At 34.9% G+C, this 14,447-nt stretch overlaps 1 protein-coding gene across 4 annotated transcripts in view; it reads right to left on the reverse strand.

Annotated features, from left to right (window-relative positions):
• AUH (AU RNA binding methylglutaconyl-CoA hydratase) overlaps positions 1-14,447 on the reverse strand; it is a 114,229-nt gene that overhangs the window by 45,311 nt on the left and 54,471 nt on the right. For 3 of the 4 annotated variants that reach the window (XM_080575138.1, XM_080575137.1, XM_080575140.1), the window contains 2 exons: positions 14,133-14,225; positions 13,589-13,645 (listed from right to left, as the gene is read on the reverse strand). The exons of the other annotated variant lie outside the window; for it this stretch is intronic. In XM_080575138.1, coding sequence (XP_080431264.1) covers positions 13,589-13,645; positions 14,133-14,225 — 150 coding nt within the window. The remainder of the gene's footprint in view (positions 1-13,588; positions 13,646-14,132; positions 14,226-14,447) is intronic. 4 annotated transcript variants of the gene reach the window in all.

Consider the following 14,447-nt stretch of genomic DNA (forward strand, 5'->3'; position numbering starts at 1 on the left):
TAGGTGAACTAGGGATTCAGTCTGAGAGCTTTTCCAAACATAAGTCAGTGTCAATGCCCTGAAACAATTATGAGTTTAGAAAGCCACCAAACAGTAACACGTTCCTATATTTCACGTTGAAACATAAAAATGGGACCAAAAAATTTGTTTGAATCATGATCATACGATGTACTAAGGACAGAATAGTAAAACAACACTACAAAATATTAATGGGATTTCCTTGTAAGTAGTTTATAAATGAAAGGAACCAAAAAGGCTTCAACAGCATGTTTTGAAGGAAAAACGTCTATGTGTCTGAAACACTGGAAGATATATCCAAATCAGTCTCACTTGGTTTGCCTGGCATGAAAAGACAGATAAATATGTTCTGCTTCCATGCAATTTACTAGATCAAAATGTTGTTTTACATTGTTCATTCCGTTTTTTTTGGTTTTCTCTTCTAACATATTTTAGAAAGTGACTCACCAGGAACTTATTTTGCTTTTATTCTCTTTTTTATTATAAAGACTTTGAAGGACAGACAGTAGACGTAGTGAACAGAGAAAAGATTAATTTACTGTGTCATTTGAAAGAACTTGAAAACAAAGGAGACATCAAAAGATGTAATCGGTCAAGTCATCAAAATTTGCCAGTATTCCATATGCTGAAGGATTGGATATTATACAAAGCAGACAGATTCACAGTCTGGCATTTTCTTGTTCCATACAGAGGAATAACATAGCTAGCAGTTTTCTCATTCTATGATAAAGATCACTAAGCAGAGGAGTATGTAATAGCTACTGCCCTTTATACAAGTCTCTTATTAGAAAACACTGGTTTTAACATGACTCAATGAAAAAGCTGCTATTTTCAGTCCTATTTATCATTTTTCGTTCAAAAAATGCATTTTCCTATTATATTTTAAAGCAAAAAAATAAATGGTCTGAATTTCATATATTCTAGCACTAAAACGGGATAAACTGATATTTCTATGGACATCACAACTTCATCCCCAAAAGGTGTTCGAGCACCTTTCAGATACATCTCAGAAAGCTAGAATATTTTAAAATACTAAGTTTCAACTAATACCTTCTCACTAAACAAGATTTCCAGTGTTTTCTCACCCTCAAATACCAGAAATAGTTAAGCAAGACCCTCCCAAAAATGGATTAGAAATAAATGCACGCATTCACTTACACTGACTTTCTAAACCATTACAAAGCAACACTTTTTCAGCCACCATTGCCTATGACATTTGAGGCCACCTGTTGTCCTCTGAAACAACAGCTTCAAGAAAAACTCTACAAATCATGCAACCTGAAACAAAAGAAGTGGCAATTCCTTCCATGATTGCAATGGGAGCAACAGTAAATCAGCACTGAGCACTACTGAAAGTAGTCCCAACATCAGAAAATTAATAGACTGTAGTATACTTCATGTATTACATGTACTTCATGTATTACATGTAGTATACTTCATGTATTACATGAAGCACCTTAGCTCAGAAGCTCCTGAACTGTATTAAATTAGACACACAGACCCACAAAAAGCCCTTTCTCATTATTAAGCTTTAATCTATGCCCAACAATCAGTTTTGCACAAATCTGTACGATAGCCTTTTCCCATACATATCCAAGAGTAGGGTTTAGTACATGCAGTGGTGGTGCCTGATACTTTAATCGGAGCTAGTAAGAAGCATTCAGATCTAAAGGAAGGTAAAAGGTTCTGAACAAGGAGAACATGCAGAACAAGGGAGAGATCCCTTCAGAGCTAGGTTGATGCTTCTCTACCTTAGAAACAGAAATGCTGAAACAGTGGCAGCATTGGTAGGAACAGCTAATTGTGATGCTGCACAGTGAGAACTGACTTCAGATCCCTGAACCCTTCTCCCTCAATGGCAGAAGCAAGCTCAAAACTCTAGGGGTCTGGCACACACAAAGTAGAAAAGGGCTAACAGCTATTTTTGCTATCCAGAGCAATCTACTGCCATTAGAAGAAGAAAGAAGGAAGAAGGAAGAAGGAAGAAGGAAGAAGGAAGAAGGAAGAAGGAAGAAGGAAGAAGGAAGAAGAAAAGAGAAGAAAGAAGAAAGAAGGAAGAAGAAAAAGAGGATGAAGAAGAAGAAGAGAGAGGAGGAAGAGGAGGAAGAAGAAGAAGAAGGAGAAGAAGAAATTAATTCATTTTATTTATTAAGTATAACAGTAATGCAAAAACATGCTTGATTCAAACTACCCTTTTATTATACATCATCATTGATTATACATCATCTACATATGCTGAATTCCTATACTTTTCTCAGAGGTAATTGGATGCGTCTCAGATACGTTACAGTAAAATATGGTATAAAACAACCACTTCAAATCAGTTATCTCACTCCAATATTTGCTAATTGCAAGTATTTTCCTTTTGATTAAGTAGCTGGTTTGTTTTCATTAGCAGCCAGACTCTTCAACATGATCAAAACCAAAAAAATGTTACACTAAACAGAAATCCTGTAACTAATCACCTGGTAGGGTGACCATGACTATTTCCAGACACTTCCGCTGCCTCTATAAGCCAGTGACGGATTGCAGTTATTAACAGGTCAATGAATAAATTAATTCCAGGGCACTGGAAATTATGTTCATGAAATGAAAAGTGGCCTTGCTGACATTGCATCACTATTTCTAGACAGTGCGCTTGAACACCAAATAAATCTCACAGCTTGGATGAGTGCCAAAAACAAGTGACCTAGTTTCATTAGGGTGGGAAAAGAATAGCAATTGGTCCTATGAGAGCAGATTACCAAAATAACTTAACAGAGTCAAAAACATTCCATCGACAATTTTCTTTAAGTCAGACATTTTCCAAGCTAACACGTCACTGAAAGCCCTCTTTTCCTCCAAAACGCTACAGTCTGAGATCCATTAAAATTTAAAGTTAAAATGCACTTGCATTACTCACTCTGACATTCCTATAGAACATTCCCATTAGAGAGAATAAATATTATCTTCTTTCCATCTCATTATCTCTTTCCATCTCATTCATAATAATTTAATACTGTTTTAAATCAAAACAGCTTTTGCATTTTCAGTGAAAAATGTAACACTTCTGGCTTAAACAAAGAGTTTTTTACTAATAAAAGTAAGTCTATTTTTAAATATTCAGCACACAGTAATGTGCCCAGTAATCTTCCTTGATTAAAAATTCCTTGGCTTGTCTTCAAAAAACACTGACTATGGACGAGCTCAACAGCTGTCGACATAATTTTTAGGAACTTACCAAGCATTGTTGCGTCTATACTAGACCCCATTTATATACTCCAGCTGGTACTCCACAGCCCCACTCCTTCGCCCCCAGTAACATCTATATTGGGATGGAGACATATTGAGGAGAGGAATCTTAATAACAATACGCAGTAGAACATATTTCATCATCTTTTTTTTTGTCTTTCCAAAGCCTGTTGCCTTCTGCAAACTGCTTTCCATTGACTAACCAAGTGAAGTACAGAAGATAAACTGAAATACTGCAAGAAAACTATTCTTGCACTGTTAAAATCCCACAACATTCTTTCATAAACCAAACTTTAATATGACATAAGTAACACGATGTATTAATTTCACCCAGCAACTCCTGTTATACAATTCCTTGCTGACGCATGCCAGTGACAACTGCAACTCTTACCTGTGTGCTATGTGCAGTGTGGGTCACTTGCATAAAGACTCAGACAAAAGGTCTACAATTTAAAAGATGGTGACATACTGCTCATTTTGCCTCCATATTATTTCAGGTTTTGCATTTTTCCTCCAGACTCACTACCTCTGGATTCATTACTAATAGATCAAGTCCTAAAGGCTGATCATAGTTTTTGCAGTCCTTACTGAGGCAAACACTGATGTCAATGGAAATTTTGACCAAATAATGACATACATACTTGTAACTAAGTTAAGGACATACACATGAATTTCAAATAAACTATGGGAGAATCTAGTGGGGAAAAAAAAAAAAGGAAAGAGACAGGAAAAAAAGGAAAAGACAGACCAAAAAACAGATAAGTGAATATGCTTCTAAAACCCTTAATGATCATTTTATTTGTAATAAAGCATTTTTTAACAGAACCAATGAGAAGTTTTGGCATTTTACATCTTTCTCCTTATTTATTAAGAGTTTTTAAGTCCTTGGGTTTCTTGGGTTCAAACCTGTCTTGTTCCTCTGTCAATAACTTCCTGATCAGCATATGTATCTTTTCTCCTTTTTTTCTCTTTACACCTTCTATCTCTGCTTGAAAGCTGTATTGTTTACACAATCTCTCTGTAAAATCTTTTGGAAGACTCCATAATATACAATATGTACAAACTGTGGCAGTATCACCAGTAGATTCTGAGAAAAAGTAGACTTAAGAAAAAGGAGGGAGAGGACGTTGTCACAGAAGCTGAGTCACTTAAAACTACTTTGAAGAGTGGCTTATGAGTTGTTTGATTCCTATGTATGAATGTTGCTCTTCTCACCTGTGAGAATCTTGCTGATCTGCTGCACATACTTTTTATCGCAGCTTCTGCAACTGAAAAACACCTTTGGTCATCACTTCTAAAGGAGTGCTGAAAACTATCAAGCGATACATTAACATAATTAGGTACGTATTTTAGTGTCAGTCATCTCAACATCATTTCCTATTAAATTGTGTCTATCACTATGCAGATTACTAAGTTTCTTAACACTACAAGGAATATTTACATCGCCATTTTTTTCTACACATCTTATTTAGGGACAAACCAAGAAGATAAGGACTTTATGTTTCCTGGGCCATCAACAATGCAGAGACACAGAAGTGATGCATGGCAACTAAGACTTCCAAAATTGCATTATGGTATGAATAATCTTCTTCACTTCTCCCTTTATTTTGCTGCGTTCCACTGCCCTGGTATTTTTTCCATGCACACATATTGATAATTGGTAATGAAACATTTCTGCTAGATTCTGTCACTCATAGATAAATTTCATTTTTTCCTTCGCCACCTCAAGAAATTAAAACATAACTTCCTAATGCAGATTGACTGGCGCATGCATTTTCATTCATCATTGATTCTTTAAGGTTTATCATTTTCTGTACTAGACACTTACTTTCACCTGCTTACTTTCTCCATCCTTCCTAATTTGAGTCCTCCATTCAAGTGGAGTTCTTTCTCCTTACAGCTTGTGTTGTAGAGATATTAAGAGTAGAGAAAAAGTTTGACAGAATGTAAGTAAAGCAACAGGAAGAAAGGACACTATTGAGAAAATATTTTATCTCTGAATATCAGCTGAAGTAGCAGCTAATCTCCTCAGCAGAGGAACATAGTAAAGATAATCAGATAAGCTGGTAGAGAACCTGAAAAAGTATATATGTGGAGGAAGTTGACCCTAGAACTTTGAAGCTCAGGATTTTTGTTTTAATTCCCAGTCCACTGTAAGATGGAAGACAAGTCAGAGGATATTGAGTTTAATTTGTCTAATATTTATTTCCAAAACATGACTCTCCAGAAAATCAATTTTTAAAATAAACTTTTATGCAGTTGTATTTTCAATATACTGCCAATTTTTATTTTCCGCATGCCCCATCTTCCCCTAGAAACATCAGCTACCAGTTAGTCTTCCTTTAGTTTTCAGATCAGCTTGAAAATCATAGAATCATAGATTCACAGAAAATGAAAATTTGAAAGAAAATAACAGAAAAAATTTACACTAAGGTATGTACTCGGACGTTTTATAATGATTTTGAGTACACAAAAAAAGCTCAAGATAGACATCAAGTGCTGGTTTCAGGACATGTTTGGGGGTTGAAAAGGGTATTCTTTTAAAAAGTAAAAAGGGTGGTATTATATGAAGTACTTTTGGCTTCCTACAACTTTTTATATTAATTCCAAACTTCGTGCATTTCATCAAAGGCATTCTTGAACTCTGCTGGATTCCCATGATTGAATACAAAACTCATCTATCTGATTAGCTGCCAGACAGTGTATATAAATCATTTTAAATTTTAACTGGCTTTGGAAAAATAAGGGGTTCTTTACCTTGCAGCGTTTTCAATCATTCTTTTCTCCGTTTACTTTATCCTTTCCATCTCTTTTCACTAGAGTACCCCATGTGAATATACCCTAGTTTGTGCCTTGCTATGAAACGTGGTATTGTTACACTCTACCTAAACTGTGGTTTCCAGTCAATGTCATACTATTCTATACATGGTCACAAAGTCAAATTGCAAATGCAAAGTTCAGGTTTGCTTTCTTTTCAAATCTTCGCTCCTTAGTTTCCAATGTCACACAAATGGTCTGAAAAAGATATGAATGTGATAGTACAACCCACGCTAACTGAAACAGAATCTGAATGGGACTTAAATCTACATGATTTAAGGAGGATCAAAGAAACCAAACCTTTTGTTACACTTATTCTTATTTCTGGTTGTCATTCAAAAATGAGCAATCCATCAATCTCACAACGCAATTTTCAAACTGATGAAAGCAAATCTACTAATGTATCTATGAGAATAACAATTGATAATGTCACTCAGGTTGTAAGAATGAAGTTTTAATCCTAGATTTCAATAAAAAAACTACTCCAAAATTCAATCTCAATATGAAAAACAATGTTTTTATACTCACAAGACATGAAAAAGGTTACAACAAGACTACATCATTGTTTGTTGCTATTATCTGATTTCTCCATGTGTAAATTATAGTAATGCCAGGCCTTCCATGCTTTGCTTTCCAAGGCCAAGAAAATTTCCTTTCTCTCCTCTTACACTTCCTGTAGTGTTCAGCTTGGCTTCTGGGGCCTTCTTTTATCCTTATTTTATTTCTGCAGCATCAAAGGCCAAACTTTTAAAAAGATACAGTGGGGGATGCAGTGTTGCTCCTTATGATATTGAAACTTCTGAAACTCATGACAGTTAATTCTTGTAAACAACGTATTTCCAAATTTAGGTCAGGAAGAAATGTTCTGAAATGCGTGCTAGTAGAAACAACTGGCATGTCAGAAGCAGTCAGTTTCTCACACTGAACTTGGTATTTCAAACACATTCTATGCAGTTCCAGTCACTGGGTTCACTGATGATAGCCTTGGTTAACTCTTTTTTCTGCACGAATAATCAGTTGTGTTTTTAATATGATTTTGGAGAGTGTTCTATGGCTAGCACACAAAGGGAAAAGCACAGATTACTGTGTATCACTGCAAAAGTACTGGATGTTTCATGTGAATATGGGGAACAGCTTTGATGATGTGGCATTCTCCTATCATCTTCTGCTCTGCAGTACATTACCACTTCTTACAAAGTATTCTGTTTATACAGAGATACTGTAAATAAAATTTGAAAAACATTAGTTTTATGTATGAAGCTTTTGCAGCGCTAGTATTGCATGACATTTTCAAATTTCATCTCAACATCATCACCATTAAAAGGGATCATAAAGCTAGGGAGAAAATGAGTCATTTGATGAAAATCAGCTTATTTTTACTTAAGAAGAAGAAAACATAAGAACCACAATTCTCCCTAACTTACAGAAGCAGAATTTACTTCCCTCTACCAACATTCTATATATTGCATTTAATTACTTTGAGAAAAGAGTGGATGTACAAACATCTGTTTTCTACGCTATTAGGAATTTTTTACTTGAGGCCATCTATTCAACACGATGCATAAAATAAACATTACAAAATATTAAAATGCAAATAAAGCTTTCTAGACTTCAGATGATTGAAGAAAATATAGATAAATGTTCTTAGAGTAACTAATTTAGTTTTTTTGTTATACCAAATCACAATAGGATTGTAAATACAGAGCAGGTACTGTTAGACCTCAATAAAAATAAATAAATAAATAAAATAAAATTAAATTAAATTAAATTAAATTAAAAATCTTTTTAGATGGGGGAGAGGGGAAGAAAAAAGTTTATTTTCTTGGTTGTTCCTCAGTAAATAAAATTTTAAAAAAATATATTGATGAAATGGTGAAGACGTTGGTTAAGAGGCATCCTTTAAAATGTCTTCTACCAGTATTTAATTCGGGGAATTTACAGTATTAAAACTTTGACATAAGTTTGAGATAAGGAAACAGGCAAAGTAAGAGAAATCATAACAGAGTTTACGGATTAACTGAAAATAAAGAGAAACAAACTCAAAGCTGCTTCACTTCTTTTTTCCAGTCAGTCACTCAATTGTCATAGGACTAAGAACTGAACTTTAAAAAGGTAAGAGGACTCAAAGGGTGTCTTCACGTAATAAGAAAAAACTGTATATCTAAGAACTAGAGAGAGTTTAAGGAAAAAGTAAATATGATGATGAGAGTACATCCAGTGAATGCCAGAATAAAGATGGGATGGAAAGGCAGAGGATTCCTTGGGGAAGAGGTATAAGGTTATATTAAACAAGCAGATTTTTCTTTCTAGATATCTTTGTAATGATGCATCATCATGTAGCACCTACATGCAGAAAAATTACGATTAATGTTCAAAAGCCTTTAAGTCCTACCACAACACCTTAATTTTTCAGTATTTGTTAAACACAATTATTCCTATTAGTGTAGAACTAACTGAAGTATGTAAATCTAAAGAACATACTGACAATATATTTTAAGGTGCATCAGATTGCAACTTGAAATGTCTGACATATTATTTAACCTTTACACTTGGTTGAATTGTACAACTTCTGCTGTTAGCAGTATCACATTCTGTATGAGTTTTTCACATCTGGAAACTCCCTTGACACCTTTCTCATCCAAAATAGGGTATTTTTTTCAACTCTAAAATAAATCCTGTAACAGAAACCTTCACATTGTTTTTAAAAGTGAATGATGAATAATTCAAGAGATAAGGAAAATACACAATGATTACCTAAATTCAGTTTTCATTCTTACTCTCTTTTTCTTCCTGCGCAATGAAAATTAATTTTTAGTGTTTTCCTCTCTCATCAAGTACCATAACTTCCTCAATCACATTTTAAAGTCTAGAAAAACAGTCAAAACAATACTGTTACCAAAGTGGAAAGAGAAGAAGAACACATAAATCACATAAATGCTGCCATTAAACTTATCCCTTGCTATGTATTTTAAAGACAAAAAACAGTCCAACATGCTATGCAACACAGCTTTGGTTTCACCTCTGGAAAAGAAGGTTCAAAGTCACTCTAAAATGCAAAACAAAGACACAATCTACATTAACAAAGAAACTGATTTTTTTTTAAGCCTTCCTGGCAAAATATGCTTTTAAACTGAACATTGTCAATGAAAGCATACTCCTTGGGATTATGTGTTGGATTTTTATTTCATCTTTAGAGTCTGCATTGTTCATCATGAATGTGGAGGAGAGTTCTGTAATGAAGTAGTGGGGTTCTTTTTGGTTTGGAGGGGAGAACAAAGGCAAGATTTGCTTTGATGATTTGAATGAAGTCTTGCTAATTAAAATGTCTTCAAAACAAAATTAAAAAGAGGAGTGAAAGCTGTAAGTATGCAGGCCAGTAGCTACATTTTTAATCTAGCTGGGTCATATTATCTGCTGACATGAGCATATTAATTCCAGTGAAGTTCTGTTATCATGCCTTTTTTTATGGAAGCATAATCGTTGATGTATACCAATATCTCAGCTTTATACATAAATTTTCCATGAAAAAAAAATCGCATAAAATAAAGCCAAGTTATTTTTCACCTGACTTTCTCACTTCCTATTGGCACAGAGTATTTTCCTCTCATCAAACAATCATATCTCATTCTATTAACATAATAAGAATGTTTAAGTATGTTGTTTTCAAGCATTTTTATCTTCTCCTAACAGATCTATTACTGAGTGGTATCCAAATAAGATACTAACAAATAAAAGCAGATCTGTCAGCAAGGCATCATGCATCTGCTGCAGGCCCAATATGATATCCGTAGTGAAAGACTAAATATAAGAAACAGAAATGAACCATGGATGGAGATACCTTTGAAAAGCCACAAAGTGGAAAAAGAAGGTCAGTGTGAGTGCTCCAAAAGGCAATTTTCAGATAAGAAACTTGTCACTGTGAAATTCTTCTTTTGCAAGTAGATAGACACTAGAAACTACATTCAGTTACGGAGAGAGGTTGGCTTCCTTTTTACGTAAGTTTTAGAAGTAACAACAGAGAGAGAAAGAACATGTTTTTTTGTGTAAAAAAGCTTTCCTATGCTATGTTGAGTCCTGTACAGAACTACAGTGTTACACAGAAAATAAGGTGTTCAAATGGCTTTTTGACTATGAAATCAAAAAATTCAGCTCCTTTAGCAAACAACAACTGAGAAAAGTCACTCTGGCTGGTAACAAGCATCTCCTTAAACAACTGAGCTAATAAAATCTGGTTTCCCATGAAATCTGGACTCATTGCTGTAAAGTGAGACAAGCATTTTGACTGAAACATTTTCCACAGCTAGGACATCAACAATACTTCCCTCCTGTGCCAATTCTTTTATGTCCAAGAATAGGTTACTTCATCTTCCTTTTGATACAATTCTAGGGACTATCTTTTTTTGCAACCACTGCTCTTTAGTCAAACTAGACTGCAACTCTCCAAGAGACCCAAAGTACATAGGGAAGAAAATTGAGGAAGTCAACGGATTGAAAAAACAAATACAGATAGTCTGACATACATGCATGGTGTGGTAACATAAGACTACTTGTGTAATAAACAGCAACTGGCAGACTTTGTAAAGAAAACAAAAATATTAAAGTTCATTCTCAGGTAACCTACCCAGCACTGAGCGACCAAGCCGTTTTCTCTCTGCTACACATTTCCTCTAGTTCACTGAATGTTGACTTCCTTAATAGACAATGGGATGTACTTAACAGGAAAAACTGAAAGATTTTCTACCTTCCCTACCTCACAGCTTGGCAGCTAAGACTTTTTTCATAGTGGAGAGAGAACGGGATTTAAATTTCCAAAGGCAGGAGATTCAATCTTTCGCCCTCACATTTTGAGCTGGTCTGTGAACAAAGCTTTTGTATAAAAGGAGGCACAGCTATTATTCCCACCAGCTTTTGCTCTGCCATCCACCATGAATGGTATTTCTGAGGAGACTCAAGCTGCTCGCACAGACAAGGCATGCTCTAGAAATGACTACTTGGTTGAAATCCTCAGCAGACTTAGAAGGAACAATTCATTTCTGTGTATTAACCGGGATTCAATTGCTGCTCAACCTTAGCCTTTACAATGCTGCAATACATTTGTGCATACTCAGAAGCAAAATTTCTCACACTTGGGCAATTTATGTTAAAACTGGTTGCTCACTAGATAGCACCTTACTACGTCCTTTCTTGTGCATATTTTAGAAGAGGGTGGAATTCAACACAGTACGCAACAAGGTCCAGAACACCACAGCTGATCTGCTCAGATACTTTAAAACTTGACTATTACATTCTAACAAAATGCTTCTAATATAACTTTTTGCATGTAACTTTTTAAAAAAGAACACTATAAAGAAGTTTTTCATATGACCTTAAACAAACTTGTTAATTATCACCTAATTTAAAATCTTCACATCTATTACATACATGTGACAGTACAGTAGTATAAAAACAGTAGTAGCTTGCCACGCTGTATGGACCCACTCAGAAGAAGCAACATATATTGTCAGTGAGTATTTGTTCAGATGTACTAGATGGTAGCAGAAACCTGGTGAGATCTCTTAATGGCTACATTTCTCTTTTCAGCTGCAATTCCCAGTCCTCCTTCAACTCAGAGCAGCTGGAAGTAAACACTATAAGAAAATAATTGCTTTACCCATGAAGCCTAAAGTTCAAGTGGACATTTCTGACTTCTCTACCTAAATGACATACATACAATTCCTTCACTTTCTGAAGACACAAAGCATGACCAGTAGCTAGTTCAATGACAGGAGGTGAAAAGAGCTGAAACATTCTCAGTGCTCGGTAAGGGTGGTGCAAGTGCAAGCTGATCAGGAAAAAGTTGTGATAAGCTCAAATACACTCAGCAAAAATAGTCTGACAGGCTGATAGGAGCGGGGAAAAATTAATCACTGAACATACTCTGAAACTTCACAAGAGGCACTGTAACTTGCTGAAATATGTCATATTTTCAAGGAGGTGAAGACACATCTCCAAAGTATGATTTTAGGATGAGAAAAACAAAAGGTTTCGCAGACCTCAGTCTCTGGGTAGTAATAACACATTCTGAATGAAACCCTCAAAGAAACTCATTATGAAGTCAGTTGCTTAGCATTTTAAGGCGAAAGCATTACAAATTTAAAACATCTATAAGTAACAGAAGATAAGGAAACCTGAGACAACCTCAGTAAGTTGAATACCGAAACTATCTGGAGAGCATGACCTGAATTTCTTGAGCTTGGGAGCATGTGTGCGACACCAGCCTGCAAGATTCCTTGGTAGAAGGTGGCATGGAAGGACAAGGTGGAAAAACTTTCCCCCAAAAAATGGCATTTTCTGTCTTTTACTTCTCCGGAACATACTGCAAAGGTATACTATCTCATGACAACAACACCAGAAGGAAATATATCCTTAAAATCATCTACAAAATTCATCTTTACCCACTGCTAAAAAGGGTCTGGTCATCAACTCAGTTATCCTTATGCAAAATGTAGCTCTGACCACAGAGAAAAAGAAGAGAGAGGGAGAAAATATTGACTGAAATCACAACTCAACAATAACCATAATAAAAAAAGCCTTTCAAATTGGACAATAATTGTCTGTATTAGTGATAGGACAGGAGTGTCTCCAAGACAAAGTTCATATCAGTGTTACCATTATGGTAGTTTTTACTCTCCTCTCTACACTGTTCATTAAAGTTAGATATGGTGCTTTCAAAATAGCTTCCACTTATTAGAAAGAAAACAGGTGTAAAGAAAGTGCATATAGTTCCTCAGATCTTCCAGAAACAATGGCCAAAGCTGAGTAGGGTCAGAAGGATTATGTTCAAGGTATTGTCCCCTTCCCAGAAAGGCAGGTATCTTAATGGAAGTGATTTATCCATAAAATCAAAAAATAAAAATCAAGAAAGAAATAAAGAAACAAAAGGTGTCATAACATAAAGGCCTTGGCAAATATTATTTATTCTGTAAATTTACTTCCCTATGAATCCAGAAAAAAAAAAAAAAACAGTGAGCTGGCCTTCCACATAAATAATAGAAAAGAATTTTTGGCAAGACAAAAGATCTATTCCCACTATACATTCAGGTTTTAAATTCTTTACAACCAATGCACAAGTAGCATGAAAACAGAATTTGTACTGGAGAGTACATAAAAGTGGATCATTAATTAAATTACCATTTTTGTACACTGATAGTTAACACTACCTTTTTTTCTTAGCCTGATCCTCAACAAAATTACTCAGCCTTCATATCAAGACATCAAATCTCATTTACAGAATCACTTAATACTGCTTTAGTTAATGCAATTTTGACTGAAAAAAAAAAAATACAAGTGCCACTCCCTGAAAATGAGCAAAACACTTTTAACTAATTTTCAGTAAGTAGCATGAGCAATAAGCTTTAAAAACAGGCCAATGATCCATAATGGAAATACAAAAATAAGCTGAAGTTTGCAAACAACCTAAAATGAAGTATCAAGAGCATGAGTTGTTTAATTTTCTCTGGAAAAAAAAGCAAAACTTTCATACCTGCACCTGGAATGATTGCCAACTTTGTTTCAACTAGGCCCATCTTAGCAGAAGAGGCTGAAAAAATAAAAGTGTAAATGATTTCTTACTATAATCTATAGGAAAACAACTTGCAAAATAAGTACTAATGCCCTGCAAGGGTATTCATTTGTTACATTTTCTTCAAAAAGAACAACAAATCACTCTATAAACACTCACTTGTGAAAAATATCTTTAAATAGAATTAATTGTTCTGCCCTTATTAAAAGATCTAATTATTCCCACCAAGGCAAGTTCTGCAGTTTATTAATTTACACATAACAAGTACGCTAATATGGGAAATAAGAATAAAGTAAACCTGTAGCAAAAATACTCCAGCTATCAGTAATAAGAGCTATGAAATTAACCATCAGCAAGTACTTCAGCCAAAATTCCTTTATGTAATTGGTTATGAACATTGTTAGAAAATAAAATCAGTTTTAAAAGACTGTTGCCAAGGCAAAGATTAGTCAAGCCTTCTGCAACACTAATAATCCTACGTTTAATAAACAGGATTCGTATTTACCTGCCACTCTTATGTCGCAGGCTAAAGCAAGTTCGAGGCCACCACCCAATGCAGTTCCATCTATTGCAGCAATGGTCGGTACGGGAAGATTAGCTGGGGAAAAAAAGTAGCACTTAAGCCTACCTCATAAAGAACATCTCCAAAACACCACAGTACATTTTGTTCGAAGTACAGTCACACTATGGAAGAAAAAATGGTTCATAAAACAATACAGGTATAAAAGTTGATTGTTCAGCAACACTTTGGCAAAGAACTTGACTCTCCCCTCTAATTATTCTGTGGCTTAATTGGTTTGCAATTCTTTTTGCTCACTTT

Source organism: Anser brachyrhynchus (genome assembly GCF_964034855.1).
Source record: "Anser brachyrhynchus genome assembly, chromosome: Z".
Classification (NCBI taxonomy): Eukaryota; Metazoa; Chordata; class Aves; order Anseriformes; family Anatidae; genus Anser; species Anser brachyrhynchus.